The sequence below is a fragment of the Heliconius melpomene genome, chromosome 21 (genome assembly GCF_056956725.1).
Source record: "Heliconius melpomene rosina isolate 202511_hmr_F chromosome 21, ASM5695672v1, whole genome shotgun sequence".
In the NCBI taxonomy this organism is placed as follows: Eukaryota; Metazoa; Arthropoda; class Insecta; order Lepidoptera; family Nymphalidae; genus Heliconius; species Heliconius melpomene.
In genome coordinates, this window is record NC_140409.1 from 4,011,421 (window position 1) to 4,034,014 (window position 22,594).

Below are 22,594 nucleotides of genomic sequence, written 5' to 3' on the forward strand. Positions count from 1 at the left end.
CAGTTGGTATTATTATTTACTATATTTTATATTATATTAATATTATTGAAATCTCCTTTACGTTTTTCATTTGAAAGTTTTTTTTAGATATACATATTTAATAATCAACTAAATCCATTTGTCTTAGACACAATACAACGAAGTAGTGCAATTTCCTAAGCCATTTATTTAATTGTGCCGCACTCACTGTGTATAAATTTTCGCTGGTAGTTTGGTAGCGACACAGTACTTCTTTTTCGTTTACTTTATTTATAGTCACAGTTCTCTCGAGAATAAATTAAACGAGAAATAAAATAAAATTATATTGAACAAAAATGTTTTAAATAAAAAAAAATCTACCTAAGAAATTAACTATTATACTGAAATATACAAGGAATATAGTAGAAATACAGAATAAAAGAAGAATATTGCCTCGGAATTACCTACGTACAATCATTTCAGCTAAACATTTTAAGATTTTCAAATATATAATAACTATATTATATAGTTATTATATAGTTATTAAATATATAGTTATTAAATACGTGATGATGCAAAGGTGTGACTGTAACGCGACGGTTGTGGATTCGATTCCCACTCGGGGAAATTAATTATTATTTATTAATATTTCATTACTTCGCTCTGGTACTAAGGCAAAAGCGCGGCGTTGAGCTCCGCCAATCATCACGAAATTGGGGAACGGAGTGTCTTGACACTAGGTTCCCTCCTACCCTGCTATGTGTAGAATATAGCGTGAAACTGATTAGATTTTTATATATAGATATTTTGTATTGTAATATCAATTGAGGACGGAAGTAAGATTCTGCTTGTTCCTCATAAATTTATTACTGGTACGGAAATTAAAGCGAACGTATGACACACCGACTTCAGTAAATTACAACGGCAGATGTTATTGTTCGCTTTTCTATATGTAACACATATATATATGTGCTACATATATATATATATATATATATATATATATAGCTACTTGTTACTTTGGTATCTCCACATAAGATGTAAGGCCAAGTGTATATAAGAAAAGGATAGAAAAGTCAATTCTGTAAATTAAATATATTAAAAATAAATAATTGAATCGATTAAAATTTTGATAACAGAAGCGATAAGAAAAAACACTTAGCAGATTTTTTGTCGGTATGTATGTAGTCTGTTTGTCTGTCTGTCTCTCATTGTGTCTGTGTATTTGTCTACTAATTAAAATTTATGTAAAAATTTTGTATTATTGGGCTATGATGCAGCAATAAGCTGAAGCGGTGAATCCACGTTTTCTACTTTTATACTTAACTAGATTTTGGACTCATTATCTACCTAGTTGTAATTATGGAACATAGCAAACATCACGAAACACACACACACACTCACGTTCTTGTTTATACACATACACACAACGTCAACGTTATCATTAAGTTAAATGTATTGTGTTTGTTTTTATTAATATTAGTATTTTTAACATTACTTCTTTTACGGTAATTTATTTTAATATATTTTTTTTATTTCATTTTGAGTATTTGGTGTATATATTTTTGATTATTGAATTGTTCTATTTAATGTCTGGTTCCAGTCAAATATTATGTTAATATTTTATTTGTTTTTGAATATTAGTACATTTCATATGAAAGGACGATTGCGAGGCGGAAGTTAATACCGATTTAAGTTGTATATGTACCAAATCTTAATTGAATAAGTTAATTAACACCTTAAAAGACCTCAATAAGAAATTGAAAAAGACCTTAATTAAAAAAGACCCAAAAGCGATTTCGCCCCCTTTAACTTACACTGTAAAATCAACTGGTTGTGGGTTCGATCCCCACTCGAGGAAATGAAATATTTATTTACATTTATACGTTCATTTCTTCGCTCTGGTGTCGAGGCAAAGTGCGGCGTTAGATTCCGCCACTCAACACGCAACATCTCTAAAACTCGGCGGTTGATATATCTTTTATTTTTTAACTTATAGTAATATTTAAAATAGCAAATTATATTCATTGTTTAGATAAATTGTAGCTTGATAATCTATATTACTGTAAACTATTTCTTTCTATTATTTTTATTTTAGTAGGATAGGACGTATGCTATAATTCTTTATATTTTCTAAAATTACTTCATCGCCGTAACCCAAGTCAGCTCCTGCTGACTAACTATAGACTAATATTCTGCATCCATTATTTAGGCAGCGTTTTGAAATACGAGTAACTACATGTGTTGTTCTAGTTATTATTCGGAGCCTCGTTTATTCCGAAATTTGAGGTTTTTATCAAAACAGAACAAAAAGGAATAAATGTGATTGGGAAAGATTTATAACTTTAATAATAATAATGAAGGAATCTAAATAATATATAAGCCACTCATTTTGTTGCTTTCTTAGCCGACCCCTAGCCCTAGCCCTTTATTTTTTGAGACTAAGTAAAGGAAAACATTTTCTATCTAAAGTAACTATCCATATGTTTAGGTTCTATTCCAAGAAAAGCTAAGTTCCAGAAAATAAATAATAATAAAGGATAAGCTTAGCTAAATTTCAGAGATTATTTATGAAAAATTTATGTTTATGAATTTATTTGGGAGGCTTTCAGAAATGTTTTGTTTACCCTATGATATTTAAAATAAAGCTTTTAAAAAAAGTTTGCAACTATAACCACAACAATTATACATTTTCATTCTAAAACTGACCATATTACTGCATACAAAATTCATTAAGAGAAGTTAACTAATATATCGCCGATGGAACATTTTCAACGTAATTTCCGAATAATTACGCTACTTATTCACAATATTAATTTAATTTTATTTTTCGTTATTATGTTAATAACAATTTGAGTATTTTTTTAAATTTTAAATACATCACGCTAGCGGATTTTGTCAAATGTGCTAAATTTCATATATGTAGACTAATTGAAATTGATTCGAAAGTTACTTGAAATGGTTCGTGTAAAATACATGTCCAGCTTTTTAACTTGGCTGGAGACGTTGGCACGTGCCTCGATAAAAATTAAATACTATCATTTTCTATAAGTACTGTTTTCTAAAGTTATTTAACTTGCCATTGAACGTTAATGATTTAATTTAATGATTTTTATGTCAATCGATTTGTCTTAACCTTGCAAGTGCTACGAACGACATGATAACAAACAAGCAGACACTATATCGTTTGACATTAACATAATAAATAAAAATAGACGAATAAAAAATAAGAACCAAAATATTATTAGGATTAAAGGTAATATAAACAAATTATAATTTTTTTGCAAAACTGAAAATTCAAAGCCCATTCGTCCCCGGCGCCCTACGTGCCCTGTAAAATTTAAACGAAGCCCGACTGTTAATCGAGGCTTTGCCAATTTACGATTCCCTTATGTGTGACTCGATTGTAAAACTATTTCAAAGATCGAGAAGAAGATAGTATATATATATTTATATATATAGTATATACAGGATGTCCCAGGAGTCAACGATAAAACGAAACCAGGTGATAGACCAAGTCATGACAGTTATGAGAAAAATATAAAAAAAAATCTTTGTCATGTATTTTTCATATTATATTGATTTTAAAAAATATCGGAAAAACCGACACCCTGTGATGATTTTTCAAGTCCTAAGACTACAAATATTACTCTTTCTTCATTTTTTTTTCTGTAATGTAATCATGAGTAACCCTTCTGTGAGTTACAGTTTAAGATTTAATCATACCTGCATCAGTTTTCAATAAAATGTGGTGTTTTTGCCAAACATTAAATTCAAAATATTTAGTACACCCAACTTTAACCGACTGTACTATAAAAAAAATGTACTACACTGTTTTTGCAAGTAACCTTAAAAGTTGGCGCATTTAATCTGGATTCCGAAATGGTACGACACTTGCTGGATTACTTCTTTGGACTTTTCTCCTGGGACTGTCCTGTATATAGTATATATATAGTATATTTTTACTTCTTTACGAAGCCACATTTTTCGTTGGAGAAACTTTACATACTTATTTCTAGCCCTATACATCTATATTATAAAACTAAATATTCCGAGTCCCTTTGAACCCACTATCTGGTTTCTTGACAGAATTTTGCAATGAGCTACTGTAGATACAATTAGGTAATATAAAACTTTACTTTCACGTTAATTAATACTTATAGTATAATAAGATATCTAAACAAAAATAATATTTTCACATAAACTCGCGACCATTTTGAATATTGTTAGTTCAACTTTACAACGAAGTTTGAGGTGAATCGTACCCGTACGTCAAAGAGAACTACTAAAAGTAACTTCTGAAAATTTAATATCATTAAAACATTCTAGGTAGGTACTCGAGACGTTAAGCAAATTTCAGCGTCCTCAGAGGTACTTAAGGAATTAATTTATTTATGATGTGTGAGATAACTTCATTTAATGAACTAATTTAAATATAACCCGACAGATCGTAAGTTCGATTTTCACTTGATGAATGAAGAATTTTGCTGCTTAACACACAATGTCCTCCAGAATTTGGCGGAAAATAGGGAACCGAGTGCCCTAACACTAGGTTCCCTCTGTCTATTCTGCTGTGTACGGAATACAACGTGAAGTTAAGAAATATATATAACAAGACTAGTTACCGCTTAAAATTTAGTTTTATGAACTATAAAACGCAAAAAGTTAGTTTTTCCGTTTCCCGTAGGAATTTAACAAAATATTCCTTAACACGCTTTAGTGCTCCACTTCACTCCCCAGGGAACCTACATGCTAAGTTTCAACGATCTACGTCGCGTAATTTTGGCTGTATGTGTTTTGGCTGTCCATCACTAAGTAACTACGTTTTAAATATATTTTTAGAGATCGGAAGTAGGGAGTTAAGGTACTTAGGTACTTCCTAAAACGGCAGTTTCTTTTATACACACACAAAAAAATAATTTAAAAAATATATTTTATTTTTTTAAAAAAATATATTTGTAGGATGTTAACAATTAGCATCTAAGTACATCTCTCCATAATTTTCTCTTCTCATTTATAATTCCCTTCACCTTTCACCTTCTAAATATACAGTCCAGTTCGAATCCTACTGAATTTTTTACGTATTTTAACCTTAACAATATAAAATTCGAATATTTTTAATATAATTAATTAAAATAAAATTAATTTCACATATACTTAAAGAAAACAGGTGTACATTAATATTATATCAATTTCATTAGTGTTGCGACCCGGTAGAGAAACGCAGCGGGTGTTCTCGCCACAATCCCATACATACAATTACTTTACTCACATTAATTTATAAAATTAATATATAAAGGTGTTTTTAGACATATTTATCTATATAGTGTTAATGATATGCAAATAAAACATATTTGATTGGCATTTTGTTGGTAACGTAAAATTTTCAATTAGGTCAACATGATGAATTTGTCAACAAATGTATTGAGTGGATTTGAACCCATAACCATCGAATGTTTATAACGGTGGATGATAAAGTCGTTAGACCCTTTCCAATTTCGCCTCGATGGCGTATGTTTAATTAGTTGTAAACATTTTGCATTGTCTTAATTTTCCAGTATTATAAACTAGTGCGGCTAGAGTCACGGCTTCGAATAGAAATTCTGATAACACTTAGCCTATTTAATTAGTCACCATCCTAAACGCCGTCAAATACGTCATTTTCGCAATCTATCTAATTATTGCTTTACAAATCCATCCATCCATCCATCCATCAGCCTTTTAAAGTCCACTGTAAGACATAGGCCTCCCCCAATGCTCGTCACTCCGTCCGGTCCTGCGCCCTTTGCATCCAGCGGGTTCCCGCTGTCTTCGTGAGGTCGTCGGTCCAGAGACGTGGTCGCCATTCGAGGACCTTCCTTCCCCATCGGTTGTCGGTCCTTCTGACAATATGGCCTGCCCATTGCCACTTCAGCTTGCAGATTTACAAATAAATATTACAAATATAAATTTATGTATTCTAAATAACCTTAATGACATGCCTTTGCGTTTATGCACTGCGAAATGATTATTTTTTTTATTATTTAACACAAAATAATTGTAAAAATAATATAATTAATTCAATTTTCTTTTAAAATCCAACTTCGTTTTATAAGATACGTACAATTACAGTAATAAATACAGTAATAAAAAGCGAATGCTTTGCGAATGTATTTACACAGAAATCTAATAGTGATAGAGGGCTTTCTCACTCGTTTCAGATCCGAAAGAAATAGAATCCGTGATCGGAATACATAGACGTGCGATCGCGGCAATATAATTTAGTGTTCCATATAATACTGTGATGGAGTACGCAAGTACATTTTATCCCGGAGGGTAGTCTAAGTGGCCAAACGTAAAGGTAATAAGTTATAATGACGCGGCTGCTATAGTCCTAAACATGCAGTATAACGATTTTTTTTATTACTTTCGTACCGTGGGGGCACAAGCATCTGCCCCCATGTGTTGGGGGCTAATAGTAAACGCGTAAGGTTGTGGGTACCCATTCCCATTCGATAAAATGAAATATTTTCATTTTTGCGCTCTGGTGTCAAGGCAAACCGTGACCTAGAGTTCCGCTACTCAACACGTAATGCCTTCAGAATTCGGCTTCGGTGGAAGATGGAGAACAGAAGTGTCTTAATAAGAGGGAAGTATCTTTACACTGGGTTCCCTCATATAGCAGGGTAGGCAGAGGGAAATATACAGCAAGAAGTTATACAAAAATACGTAGTTATACAAATATACGTATATATTACGCAAATATACTAGCTATATTAAAATAAAATAAAAATAAAACAACATACCTACAAACGTTTCAAAATATTTTCATACGTTTCCAACATTTCGCAGAAAAATCGCACACCTACAATGATTTAATATAACGGAAAGTTGATTTATTTTTCTTTATAAATGGTTTGTTTACGCCAAAAATGCGAGAACAAGTCTACATTCATCACAATCACACGGTGCTATTCCCTAAGAGGAAAACAACAATATTTTATAGCAGCCCAAGGCGGTTTAAATGCTATGGAAATACTGATCTACGATAATAACTTACGGTTAACTTTATGTTCTATATGAGTGCGACATTTTGCAAATATTAAAAGAAATCAGCTTCAATCTGTATCCCGCACGTAGCAGGGTCAGCGGAGGGAACCTAGTGTTAAGACACTCCGTTCCCCACTTTCTGCCGAATTCTGGAGGCTTTAAGTGTTAAGGGGCAGAACTCAACGCTTCGCTTTGCCAACACCAGAGCGAAGAAATGGAAATATAAACGTAAATAAATATTTCACTTCCTCGAGTGGGGATCGAACCCACAACCGTCGCGTTACAGTCACACCCTTGTGCCGCTGCACCAGGACGGCCTCATATTGCAAATATTAAGTAGGTAATAATATTTTAAACGATTTTTTTTCCAAACAGGAGGACGTTTTATACTCGTTAATTATTATTTTTTAGTTTGTTCGTGGCATTCTCCGTTATTTTTGAAGTCAGTGCCCGTCGAGAATGAAAATAACATCTTTTTGAGTTAACTCCCAAATACACCACACAAAAGCCCAAATAAATAATTGTAAAATACCCGTGTCGGTACAGACTCCTAAAATACCGGATTTAAAATTGTGAATAAGTACATAAGTATCAATAATTTAATTATTTTTTTTCATTTTTCTTTTCTATAAAATAATTAAAATAATATTCTCTGTCTTTCTTTCTTTCTCTGTCTGTCAAAATTAGTGCATATAAGTTTAGTTTTGAAGTCTAAAGTTTCTTTTTTTTTTTAATTATTAGATATGAAAACCTTAACAAAAAATAATAATTTATAATAAACATGAAAGTTTCGAATAAATCCGACGGCTTAAATGTAATAAATATTCATTTTATATTTTCAACTTCTGAACGATACCAACTGATAAATTGAGTGCGGACGATATTTATTCTTGTTTCCGTTTGACAGAGTATCAATTGAAACAAATATAACACAGATTACGCTTAAAATAATATACAAGCATTTACTTAATGAAATATCTATATTAAATTCAAACAAATGTTAATATTCTATTAATGCTACAACAGCTCAATAATGCATAAGATGGCGTAATAAATGAACTATTTATATTTTCTGCTCTCGTGTCGAGATAAACCGCGGTTTTCAGTTCCGCCACTCAACACGCAATGCCTCTAGGATTCGAAATAAAGTTGGGACTTACTGCCTTAACTAGGTTCCCTCTGCTTACCCCGCTGTGTGCACTATTAACTAATACTACTTAATACTATTACTTACATTAACTATTTCAATTTCTTCTACTTTGGCAAGCTAAAGGGCAAAATATATATATTATTTCCAAATAATTTTTAATTTCATGAAGTTATACTGGTGGATTATATCAGAAATATAGCTCTCGATGTAAGCTTAAGAAAACAGCAATGTATAATTAATTCAATTAAAATTTTCTAAGCTTTAACGAAATAATAAAGTAAGTAATGTTACAGGTGGGCTTGAGAAAAGAAGTGAATAATATGTAAAACGCTACTGGAGGTCATTGAAGTCACACCAGTACCAGCGCGAAGGCACTTCATCGAGCGGGCAGGCCAACCAGCAAAAATGGGCAAGAAGAACTCCAAACTAAAGCAAGACACTATCGACAGGCTCACAAATGCCACATACTGTAAGTATTTTTATATATTTTTAAATTTATAATATTATTACAGCTAATATTATTTTCTAAGGCACTTTTTTCTTGTACTCATATATTTCTTTCTCACACTATTCTCACCATTCGTTTTAAAATATAAACAAAATATCTTACATAAATTTATAAGTAAAGGTACTTAAAGTTATATAAATATTTGCAAAAATAACAAATAATGTCAGTATACAATATAACAAGGGAGTTCATACAAAAAATATATGAAAAAACTAAATAACAACAATGGAAAAAAATATTTTTCTTTAATTATTTTAGTTAAGCGAGTATTCTTAAGTTCAACATGACGTCAAAGATTCGAGAGACGTGGGCGGCAAGCTCGACATACTATTAGTAATTGAAATACTAATTATGATATTACGTAACTACTCACGAAATCACTAATTATCCGAATATTTGTATGGGAAATGTTTATTGTTCATTCTACAATTGTTTGCTATGGATTTACTCTCTTTTAGCGCAATGCTCCATCCGCACACAGCAGGGTAGGCAGAAGGAACCTAGTGTTAATACATTCCGTTCCCTATTTTCCGCCGAATGCCTTTGCATGTTAAGTGGCTATGTTAAGTTCCTCGATATCAGAGCGAAGAAAATGGAAATATTAAATATTTCATTTCTTCTAGTAAGAATTGAATCCACAAGCTGTTGCCTTTACAGTCACACCGACTTAACTCATTTTAATTGCCACATTCGTTAACATGAATAAACTGTGTAATAACATAAATAACACTTTAGTGAAGCCAATCGTGGCGTAGGATCACCAGCACGCGACTGTAAACGAGGTTATAAGTTCGATTCCTACTCGAGAACATGAAATATTTAATATTTTGCTTTTCCTTGCTGTGGTGCCTCTAGAATTCAGCGTAAAGTGGAGAACGGGAGTGTCTTAATGGGAACGGATCATGGGGCCCATTTTAATGGGGACGGGCCTTAAGACTAGGTTCACACTTTCCCATTGCCTACGGGATACAGCTGTTTGTAAAAAAAAATATTTACGTATAGCAAGTAATTACAACATATATGAATAACAATTTCTCATGAAATTAATAAAAACGTTAAAAAATTGAATAAAATATTGTATTCTAGTAATATAATTATATAAAAATTATTAAAAATCATATGATTTCGCATTAAAGGTTTAAATAGATCGATGGAACTTACTTAAGGTTTACATAGTAGAAAGCCTTTATATGTTACCAAATACAAAATCTTTATACCTATATACATAAAATTCTTCCATTATTAATTGACTGACTAAATGAAAATAAAACCAACTATAAAACTTAGGATCTTGAAATTTTACATGTCGGCAGTTTAGGGAGTGTAGAGAAACACTAATAGAGCAATCCCCAAAATTACTACTCTAACAGGGAAAACTTGGATTTATCAAAATTCTTCATATAAAACAAACGAAACCACAGGCAGCCACTAAAGCATATTTATCTAACAGTCAGCGGAGGCACAATACAATCCCTATGGAAATTACGCAAACTCAACGTTTGTCTGATCTCAATGAGGGCTCTATGGATTGCGCATTTGAACCGACTGAAGCCCTTTACGGCGAGCGGCGAGTTGTACTATAAGAGAAAATCGATTTATCTAACCGCTTTCATGTGGTAATTAGGAATGATGGAGATATAAAATGAGTATTGGAAATTATTGTAATAGGTAAATGGTCTTATTCTCTAATTAACGGTTTCGTTTTTATATATTAGATAGGTATGACTCTGTCTGCCCTACTATAGGTCTACTATTTTCGGACTCGGATTTTTGTGAAACTATTCAAAAATACATCAAGTTTCGTGTTTGAAACGTCAAAAATTACATTTGTTATTTAATTTTTATAGAGCAAGGAACAAATTAAACACCTTTCACAAATGCCATTAACCTTATCAAGACAATAATATTTGTTTGACATTATTGTAACAAAATGCTTCAATATCAAAAAAGGAAAGGGTTTTTTGCCTCTTTTGTAGATTTTATTTAATGCAAAAATCATTAATAAACATTATACGTCAAAATATCCATACATTTTTTGTTACTTACGTATATGAATTGGTCTTCAAACTGACCCTCATTACAATGCCGACCCGGCGTGTATAAATACAAAGTTCTTCGACAAAGGGTTTATAATTTATATCTAATGTATTCGTAAGTCGTCTGCCTATCCCGCACACAGCAGGATAGGCTGAGGGAACTTAGTATTAACACACTCCTTTCTCTATTTTTCTCCGAATTCTCTTGGCATTGCGTGTTGAGTGGTGTAGTATATTGGTACTGCAATTAAATTAATGTAATAGCGACAACACGGTGATTCATGAAATGCCTGTGCGTGCTGACGGAGAATACAATCAGCGCCACGCCTGCTGCTCACCTATTTTACTTGTACATATTACGATTGTAATACGTTTCTTTTCTATCCTCTTTTTTCAGCTTCACGTCGTATCCCGCATGTAGCAGGATAGGCAGAAGGAGTTTTTTGTTAAAACTCGACACTATTGCGAAAAAACGAGAGAAACGGAGAATCTGAGGAAAAAATTGTAAAACATTTTTTTTAGCACTAAAATATTTTATTGTATAGTACCAAAATTTGTCATAACTTACACATATAAGTTTTATATAGAAATTTAAAAATCCAAATAGGCCGTTCGCGGGTGTACGCTCGGCTTGGAAGTTATATTTTTAAGCTGAACGTCAACGTTTTGCATGTTTAAATTTAGTTTATTTGTGCAAAATGTTTTGCAAATGTGACCAAATTTGAATTTTTTTTTTCCTTTTCATCATAAATTTCATGGTATTCACGTAATTTCTGCATTTTTTTTTGAGTAGCCGAGCTCATCACCGCGCATTGCCTCAATTGGGAATCGAACCCACAAAAAGTCACGTTTATAGTCACACGCTTGTGCCATGCGTCACGACTGGCCTCAATATTTTCTTGAATAAATTTCGAACCTACCACTTTAATATCAATTATTATTAGACATTAATTTGATTGTACTACCACATACTATAATAAAATAATAAAACTAGGCTCCATCTTGAAATAATTATAACATAACAGTCAGCCATAACATTTATATAATATGATAAAACTGTATCCAAGAACTAAACCTTACCCAATACCATTAGACAGCTAATCACTGGTTGACTCGCTGAAATAAATTCCCTAATTAAAATTTACTACTCAATAAATACCGTTAATTTAGCAACGGAATCCGTATTTCGTTGTAATTGAGGAGGTTTAGGGAGTCAGGAACTTAGCTTTATGGCTAAGTTAAGTGGGGAAGTTTTCTTGTCGGCGCCGGTTTGGCTACGTCAGGGGTTGGCCTTCGAAAACTCGGTCTCGTTCTGTAACAATGTTAGCAAATACTACTCGATGTACGTCGCCAGAAGTTTTGACTGAACAAATATATTTTTACCTTGTACGTATCTTCTGTTTTTGGATATAATATTTTTTCTGATAAGAATACATACATATATGGCTGTACAAATATGTTTTTGTTCTTGTTTCAATATATTTTAATTTCACTCGAAGAAATGAAATATTTAATATTATTATTTCTTCGCTCTGGTGTCACGGCTAAGCGCGGCTACGAGTTCCGTCACTTAACTCACTAAGTCTTGAAAATACCACAATAGGCTCCATCTGCCTATATGCGGGGTACGAGCGTGAAGTTCACGCTGTATCCCGCACACTTAGTAGGGTAGCCAGAGGGAAGCTAGAAACCTAGTGTTAGGACATTCCCCATTTTTCTAAATTGCAATTCTGGATATGGAATATGTAATTCTGGAGGCATTGCGTATTGAATAGCAAAACTCGACGCCGCAAAATGTTGTTATTTAAATCTTGCTGAAATCTTGTATATATGTTTAGCGTAGACTAAATTGTACATAGAATGACATAGGTTCAATCTTATATAATTATATTATAATGTATTGAAAGTTTTGTGGAAGGATGGGAATGGTGTGTTATAACACTAGCTTCCCTCTGCCCATATGTGTGAAATTGCGTGAAACTGTGCATTTCTAAAGCTTATATACCACAAACCTCTATGAAAACATATGTTTACTTGTGCTTATTCATTAATACATATACAGTCAATACCTAGACAAATTATAGTTATTAGAAATTATGTGGCTCTTTCAATATACAATTTGAAATTTTAATTATTTGAGCTATCAAAATCTAGGTCAACATCCCAATCGTTTTGCAAAATACACATTAGCAAGAGGAAATAAATAAAACGCGCAACGAAGCGAACTCCTCCAGTTTTGGCATGGTTCACTTCAGTGAAATTCACTACTGCCAAATTTTATAGAAATTGCATTTTTAAACATTATAAATATTTTACTAGGTAATAAATAGGTTACAAATTTATTAAAAAATATATTCTTATATTATTTTAAAAAAACATTTTATAATTTTCTACTAAAGTTTAGGAAGTCGTGGCGCAGTGGCAGAAGCGTGTGATTGTAAGCATGACGGTTGTGGATTCATTTCCCACTCTGGGAAATACTTAATTATGTACTTAATACACTGAATTACGTTCCTGTTTTAAATATTGAATGGAGTTCTTTAACACTACGTTCCTCCTACCTTTTCTGCTATATGCGGGATATATGAAGCTGAAAAAAAAAAGAAAGTTAAATTAGTCGTTTTGAAGATTACAAATAAAATAAAGATTTTTGTTATTACTTCACTAATAATGGTAAATATAAGAAAATGATATTTCATTATTAAAGTGTTTAGTATTTTTTTAAAACTTGCTATTTATTACGTGGTTTGGCCTCTTTTGTTACCTCTGACATATTTTGCAATCTCATTTTATTTTTAACAGTTACTGTTTGTTTTCAAGGGGAAAGAAAGTATTAAAGAATTGTGAGCTACGATATAATTAATATGAATATTTCTCAAATAGCCCTATATTTTTAATGATATAAAAATATTTTTCGTGCTAAAGTTCAAAATGTTTTAAAAAGTATTTTTTTAAAACTTCTATCCTCATGCTCTAACAAACTACTTAAATCAAGATAAATTCCCACTGGCGAGACATAAATCATGGTTAGGTAATATAAAATCGGTCTTAAAAGTTTTAAAAATATCGTGACGATACATTATCTAAGTCTTCTATTTCTTAATATACAATTTTCTTGATTATATCAAAACTTTTGAGATATATCTACGAAAATATGTATCTAAAACATTTTCTCTGTTGGCAAAGAAATCAGCGTAAAGCGGGAAACGGATATGTCTCAATGGAAACGGACTAGTATGGGGCACAACAAATCTATAAAAATAATATAGAAATAAAAAAAAACTGCACCATGATAGATATAACTTTTTAATATATTTTCCATGAGCTACATATATAGCGAAATGTTGAAACACACTTAAAAACTGGGTAGCCAACTGATAAAATAGTACAGTCCTTGCATAAAAGCCAGGCTTGTGGAAAACATTTTGTATAGCGCGAGAGCAATAGAAACAAGAGAACGAGTGGAAATTATGTGCACTAAAACAAAAAGATTTCACAATGACAACCTGCTATTAAACACCCAAGCGGTGAAGTTAAAATATGAAAGGGTAAAACTAACAAAGGTTCCAGGACATCCATCTTGCTATGTCACGCAGAACCATAAATTATATGAACTTGTACTTTTGGATAGTAATAAAGTGGTGTCCATTTATTTTAAAAACTAGTGGTCGCCCTCAATTGGATTTTCGTGGTACTTTATTGCTTTAGCCATGCTACTTCCATTTGTTGTTGTTGAAATTTTCAAATAGTAACTCGTGCTATCACACTGCGTTCTCCGTTTTCCAAAATGTGTTTTAGTTGCAACCCAATGCCACATTTTGCTTTTTGGAAGCGTGATAGTAAAAACAGTTTATATACAATTAATATAAATTGTAATGTAGGACGTCCTCCCGCCAGATGGGGTGACGATATTCGCAAAGTGGCAACGGCTGAATGCGAAGAGCTGAAGATCGAGCTCAGTGGCGTGCCATTGGAGAGGCCTATGTCCAGCAGTGAACGAGGACAGGCTGATGATGATGACGATGATATACAATTATTTCCCTGAAAGGAAATCGAATTCACATCTATAGCAATTACAGACAAACAATATTTGTTACTACCAATGCGCCTTGGCCAATGGCCTTAATTTTCAAAATAATCAAAATTTAGACATATGTTTTACTGTTTTAATATATTATAGATTATACATACATTGTATTTAGACAAATTCTTTAATAATAGTGATAACATTATTATTATGTTTCTCTTTAAAGATTCACGGGTTCAAAAGAACCCGGTCCTTTGGAAGGCTTGCGTGTGGACACAGGTCCAACACGTAGAGGCCCCTTAGAGAATAATAATAATAATAATAAGAATATTCAAACGTTTTACTGTGACGCATCAGCCCGGATCCATCTTTGGGTAACCACAGGTAATTGCCCAGAGATGGTCGCCGGTTAATGCGTATGAACTATGGAAAATGTGGAAATCTAAACTAGGACTATGGAATGGAATTTAGATTTACTGGCTACTGGGCTACTGAATGAGACTAACGGACGTCCGCCTTTACAATAGTCTCAAATTGAATGATTGGCGGACGGTGACTCGCCTCCCACTAGATGGGCCCCCACAAAGCGGCGTAGTGCCTTGGGCGCAACATCGGCGTGGTCGGCTAAGGGTGTAGAGAGATGTGCACCGGTTTCACCATCACGAGGAACTCGTGAGCGGGTTTCCCCGCTATTACGTAGATTAAGCACTTCCACCCTTTCGAGCATATAGCTCTTGCGCTCCACTCTGCCGGCCAATAAAGGCAAGCCAGAGGCGGGGGATAGATTACAATTCCCCTCCGGAGGTCTCAGGTCCGTGGGGTCGCCGCTCCCCAACAGCTCGCCACAAGCTGCCCTGCGGCTCATTATTATTATTATTATTAGTGGGTGTATTGTTATAACAGTATAAACATAAGCAATGTTTTTTTTTATATTAAACATAATATTTTCAATTACGTAACACAAATTTAGTAATATCTATATCAAACACAAATAAACTAAGAACAATTTTCTATCATAAAATCGAGATTGCTTTAATTAAAAGGAGATATTTTATCCTGACTTTGAATACTTTGAATTTGCGGCGAATAAACAAAATCAAATCTATTAATCTATACATATAATAAAATTGTAATTGATTGCTGTCTGTCTGTACGAGAAGAAAATCTACTATGATTGCAATGTGTGTGTCTGCGTTTGTGCACGCTAATCTCAGAAACGGCTTATCCGATTTAAATGCAATTTTCACTATTTTATTTTGGGAACCTCACCTTAACATTTAACGTTGATTTTATCAATTCATAAGTAAAAACTAAATAAAAAAAATTTGGTTCAACTAAATTGCTACAAAATACAACAATGTATGGATATAGTCTTTAAAATAATAATATTATTAGATCACGAAATAATTCGGATGAAAAAATAAATAATTGTGTAGTTCGAACGGGCGAAGCCACAAGCGGGTCGCTAGTACGATATAAGTGTCGCCAGAATTCAAATATTCTATATTATACCAAGTTATATATTATTAGCTTGCGGATTCCCAATGCGATGAGACGGAAACACACAGCGGAAGCTCTCAAGCCCTCCCTACCATGCTAGATTCTTCATTGCCTTCACTCTTATTGATCTCATAGCAAAATGTCGCGCACGAAGAGTTCCATACCATTATCTATGAAAATGGCAAAAAAATCAAGTTTCTTGTATGAGAGGGCTCCCATATAATATTTGTTATAATTTAATTATTTATTTTTAAAGAGAATATGTAACTAAATATTCTGTGAATATTTCAGATGTCTAATCAATTTAGAGCAAAAACGAGTAAAAAATTCACGATTCAGTCCCCTTCAATATTTATCTTATTTCGTCTTTTAGTACTTATTGTTACAGCGGCAACAGAAATATATTATCTGTAAAACTTTTAATTATCTAACAGAGAGAAAGATTAATAAATAAATTAATAATGGACAGCAGAATCTTATAATTTTATAAATAGGGTCCCGTTCCACCTTTGGGTACGCAACCCTTACAATGAAAACTCAAACATTTTAAATGTAAAAGCTCAACCCAAAAACACATTAAATACTAATTTCAAAAAATAAAATTTCAAAAAAGTGGTAAGTGGCTGGTTTGTATGAAAGTCTAGCTCCCAAGGTCTAGTCGGTACTGGAGTCTGTAGGTAATAAAACTTTAAATTTCTTTAATATCGTAAAACTTCGCCGTTCGTATTGCATACGAGAGCAGACTTTACACTTACACATTGTTTAAAACTTTTGGCAACGTACGTCGCACTTCGTACGGAGATAACCACTTCAGTACACATATGTATATATACAATGTCTCTTAAACTATATTCTTAGATATATATTTTTTATTATAAAAATCAATTGATATTTTCAAAATTAACTACTGAAGTGGCATTCCTCTGTTAGTTGACCACGGACTACCGTAAAGTTTTCGAAACGTCGGGTTTCAAATAGTAATAAATATACGCAATTAATCGGCCTAAATAGATCAGCTTCACGCTGTATCCCGCACACAGCAGGGTAGGCCCCTGCCTAGTGTTAAGACACTCCGTTTCTCACTTTCTGCCGATATTTGCATGTTGATTGGCGAAACTCAACGCTGTGATTATAAATAGTTTCAGTAGTAGTCATTTTCAGTCGCTTAGAGATTTTCATTTAATTCCTTAAGCCCACAGAGTTTCCAAAAATCAAACACCCTTAAAAACTGTTCTGTTTCTAGTCAATTTTTTTATGGAAAGGATAAGTCGAGTGACCCGCAGACACCATAAAGATGAGCACATTATATTTTTAAGGCCAAAATTTAGACATTAATTCTTTTCATACCTCTTTCGCCACGTAACCTAACCTCGTTTTATTATTGTAATTAATATTGGAATCCATAAAATTCACTTATGTTATAGAATATACTTTTATTAAATTAGGGAATCAATTTTACATTTTTAAATATAAATTATTATAAAAAAAAATACATTTAAAAATATTAAAAAATCACTCTTCCAAGGGCGGGACAAGGGTCAAAGGCATCGATGGCTAGGACTCCAGAGAGAGGAACCTCCGCACAATACAAATTATTATTGGAATCCATAAAATACACTTATGTTATTATTATTACAGTAAGAATATGTCTAATACCTTATGTCACGTGAAGCTTACTATATCCATTTTTGTACAAACAATTTATATAATACTAGCGACCCTCTTGCGGCTTCGCCCGCTTTAACTACTGGATTATTCATGTAATGTATGTTTGCAAAGCACTTAAGATAATGTGAAAACTAATTAAACCCTAATGCAACCTGCATTTTTGTAGTTTCAATAAGGATTTTCCAATTGTTTTACACAGCAAGGATTTTTTAGTAGTAGGTACCGTAATTTTAAATCTGTGCTACTAATCTTTTCAAGTACTTATTAAAATATATTTAAATGACTATTTTTAGTTAGTTAAATGACTATTTTTAAACGGAAGAAATTATAAACAAAAACATACCTACTAATAACTACTACAAAAAATGTGAAACCAAATATATCGCGCTTAAATAATACATTGAACTCCAATTATCCAATACGTGCGTACGCATCTAACTAAATCTTCGTTGCTATAGAGGCAGGCGGGGTTTTTTTTTCGAGCTTGTGGTTAATTCTGAAGGGGGTATTCTGTCCCTGATGAAAAGCAAGCACGACGCGGCCTGTGAGGAAAATTAAATAGAATGCATGGGCCGGGAATCGAACCCGGGCCGCCCGCGTGGCGAGCATTCTACCACTGAACCACCGATGCGTGTAAGGCAAGCGAGCACGGCGGACGCATGGCGAGTGGCGAGCCGTTTCGCAGCAAGGATTTTTTTGATATTGTAACAACTTCTAAAGTATTTATTAAAATGAAAAACAGTAAAAGACAGTTTTGGTCTACATTAAATGGCCAACGTAACTAATATACTTATTTATATGCTGAGAGTAAGGGATAAGTAAAACTTGAGTAACATACAGCTGATGTGTCAACGGCGGGATGTGTCAACAATTAAATGCGTTTTTCTGTAAAACTATTCGCAATTTCGAAATATTGTAAAAAGCAAATTTTATCTTCGTTTAACGTAGAAAATTAATAAAGTATTTTAAAGGATAAGGATTAATACCATTATGGAAAAATATCCCTCACAATAAAAAATATATTGAAATTATTATTTTTAGACAGAAAAATGATTACTACGCCTTATTCTTAAAAGATACGAATATGCTCTCGCAGACTTTTTTGTAGATCGTATTAAGAGGAACAATACTCCAGTACATTTTTTTCATGTAGTACTTACCATTAAAGCAGCGCATGCGCGAAAATGTCTCAACGGGTAGGACTTTATACACATTTATCGTATTTATGTTAATTTACATAAGAATTTACAAATAATAAACTATATATAAACCTTCTACGAAAAACACTCGACTTAATGGTGAAGACCGCATAAAAATCCGTTGGGTGGTTTAGAAGAAGAAGAGTTAGAAACAACAGACAGACACGAAAAGCGACTTTGTTTTATAAGATATAGGATGTTGTACAATTTAGCCTAATTAACTTATTTTTTTCTTAAACTGATAACAGAATCTCTCAAAATAAAAAAATATATGGACCGTTTATTTTGAAAGTGGTGTAAGTCCATTTTTGAGAAAAATGAGCTATCACGTAATTCATGCTTAATTTAATGTAATTTTTTTATATATAACTAGTCCGTGTTTAATTTCTCAAAAAAAACCCATATTTTGAACAACTTTAAATCGGTCGGTAAATGAAATTGCATAATCAGCGACATACTAACCTTTAATTTTCTCGAAACAAAAGAAAATGGACTTACACCACTCTCATAATAAACGGTCCATATATTTTAGAAAACCTAGGGCGAAAACGTGGAAACGAGTATCTTAACACTGAATTCTCTCTGTGTCTGAATTCTGCCTATGTGCGGGTTTGGTTTTATTTTAGAAAACGTATAAAAATTATGCATTTTATCTTTGTTTGAAATCACAATTTAAAAATGTAAAAGAAAATGCATACATGTTGTATAAATCTCCATCTGCAACATTGTAATATAATATGAGAGTTAATATAACTCTCTAACTAAAAAACAACAAATTTAAATTATTTCACAAAGTAATCAAATTATTCTGTACATTTAAATGTTTGAACTTGTGTAAAGTACTCTTAACATACAATGTATGTTGTTCTCTTTGTTTTCTTTTCACGCTTCACGCTGTATCCCGCACAGAGCAGGGTAGGCAAAGGGAACCTTGTGTTAAGACACTCGTTCCCCACTTTCACCTGAAGTTTTAAGTCATTGCGTGTTGAGTGGCGGCTCTCAATTCCGCGCTTTGCCTTGACAACAGAGCGAAGAAATGGAAATAGAAACGTAAACAAATATTTCACTTCCTCGAGTGGGTATCGAACCCATAACTGTCGCGTTACAGTCACACGGCCTCAACTCATATTTAATATATATAAATCTTTTATTACAATCATTTCCTTTTAAACATCTCAATCGTACAAAAATATTTAGCTACATAAATCACAACCCAGAAGATATCTTTGCAAGATAACCTGTACGTAGATATATCCAATAATTTCCATTGGAAATACGAAAGGAGGGATAGGAATAAATAATGTGGACTATAAAGTTGTCCGCTACGGGCGTCCCTCACGATACGAACTGCATGGATAAAGTATTTTTACGATGTCCTCCTTCGTCCCCTAAAACAGGGGCCCAATCTTATTACTACACAAAACATAAAATGTTCTTATTTTGGTAATTTTCTATATAAATATTACGAATAAACGTTCTTTATTTAATAATCTTAATGAGATTGTAGGGACCTATTTTGTCAGATGTCTTTGTAAATGTTTCTATTTAGTCTGTTAATCCACCAGGAGCCATATTACCAAATATTTTATTAAAAAAATTGTGGCCAGTCGCGGTGCAAGGGCACAAGCGTGTGTAAACATGACAGATTGTAGGTTCGATTCCCAGTTGAAGAAACGAAATATTTAATATTTTTATTTCTGGTGTCGAAGCAAAGCGCGGCGTTGAGTTTCGCCCCTCAATGCGCTTGCCTCCAGAATTCTGCGTAAGGAGGGAGCGGAGTGCCTTAACACTAGGCTTGCTCTGTCTACCCTGTCACGTGAACCAAAAAAACAGTAAAATTGTTTATTACAAGTATGTCAAATAAAAAATTGAGAACAGTTTTTGGGACAGGCCAAGTGGCTGAAAGAGGTCACACGGCAATCGCTCTGGAAAAGACTGAAGAACTTTTATTTTCTAGGTATGGCTTAAGCTAAAAATGAACTATCAAGTGGCACTTCTACATATGCACTTGTTCTTTTCGAGACTTCAAACAAAGATCTATTCGCACGGATTTTGCGATATCTACATATGTAGGAGGCTTAATAATATAAGGCTTTTTTTCTTTTAGCTTCACTCGGAATCCCAATCATAGAAGGGTAGACAGAGGGAACTTGCGAACCTAGTGTTAAGAAGAATGAAAGTCATTCCCCATTCTCAGCAGAGTTCTGGAGGCATTGCCTGTTGAGTAGCGGAACTTAACGCTACGCTTTGCCTGCCACCTTGCCACACCAGAGCATAGAAATGAAATTGTTAAATATTCTCTTTCTTTGAATGGGAATCGAACCTACCACCTTTCAAGGCATCTTAATAGATATGATGAAAATGTCCAATAGATTTTTTTTTTAAATATTGAAATAGCCCCGACAATTAATTTAATTAATTAATTAATAATAAATAATTTTGTCCGTAAGTATATTCTATAGAAATTTTAAATGTATAATTTTATTATCTCAGATTTTACCCGCATAGGAAGCTAACATGTGTTACCATTTTCAATTAATTTTTATACTGTTTTTAAGCTTATTTATATCAAGTTTTTTTTCATTATCTTTAAAAAAATATGAATTAAATACGATAATAATGTACTATTACAAAAAACTGATTCAAAAATAACATTCTCTGTCGGCCAAGCCTATCGTAGCGCAGGGACACGAGAGTGTGACTGTAAACGCGACTGGTTGTGAGTTCGATCCCCATTCGAGAAAATGAAACATTTCATATTTCCATTTCTTCGGTTTGGTGTCGAAGAAAAACGCGACGTAGAGCTCTGCCACCCAGTACGCAATGTCTCCAGAATTCGGCGGAAAATGGAGAATGGGAGCGCCTTAAATCTAGGTTCCCTCTGCTTACCCTGTTATATATCGCAGGCAACAGCTCATTAGTTTTCATTTCAAAACCAGTATTTTCGAACTATAATAGTTATTACTTCATATTACGCCCAGGGCACCTAATCCATTCCCCATAACTAAATTATATTGACGTCCACAGTGGACTGGCATTCTGGCAATTTATTCTCTAAGTTAATTTGTGCTACTGACATAATGTTACAACACATTTAGTCGACAATGGATTATTCCTTTGTTCCCTCACTGTTGTTAGCTGATGGCTAAACTAACGTATTTAGTTTGAATTTGCAAACATATCTACTAAACATAATATTTTTTTTTTTGTTTTTTTTTTTTTGTATTCTGGGTTTGTGTTTGTTTGTGTTGAAATGAAAATATCGACACATAATTAAAACGGGGATACTACGTGTTACTATTTTGTTTATGTGTTTTTAGGGCTCCTTACCAAAAGTAAAAAACGGAAGCCTCTTAGGATTAACCTCTAACCTTGACCTTGAATTGCGTGGAGATATCAAGGTAATTTTCAGAATGAATCATTGCAAATTTATATTTTAGTTCCTTTCATATAGAATGATTGCATGCTTATGCAAATTTAAGTTTTTTCGACGTTATTCGCCGCGTAATAATCAAAAGC

General features: G+C 33.0%; 1 protein-coding gene across 4 annotated transcripts in view; it reads left to right on the forward strand.

The window, feature by feature from the left end:
* The window catches only part of LOC146526897 (frequenin-2), a 147,745-nt gene that overhangs the window by 59,036 nt on the left and 66,115 nt on the right, over positions 1–22,594 (forward strand). For 2 of the 4 annotated variants that reach the window (XM_085206498.1, XM_085206499.1), the window contains exons 2-3: positions 6,159–6,298; positions 8,431–8,606. In XM_085206498.1, the coding sequence (XP_085062624.1) occupies positions 8,543–8,606 (64 nt within the window). In that variant the 5' untranslated portion in view covers positions 6,159–6,298; positions 8,431–8,542. The remainder of the gene's footprint in view (positions 1–6,158; positions 6,299–8,430; positions 8,607–22,594) is intronic. The other 2 variants (XM_085206501.1, XM_085206500.1) reach the window with 1 other exon arrangement.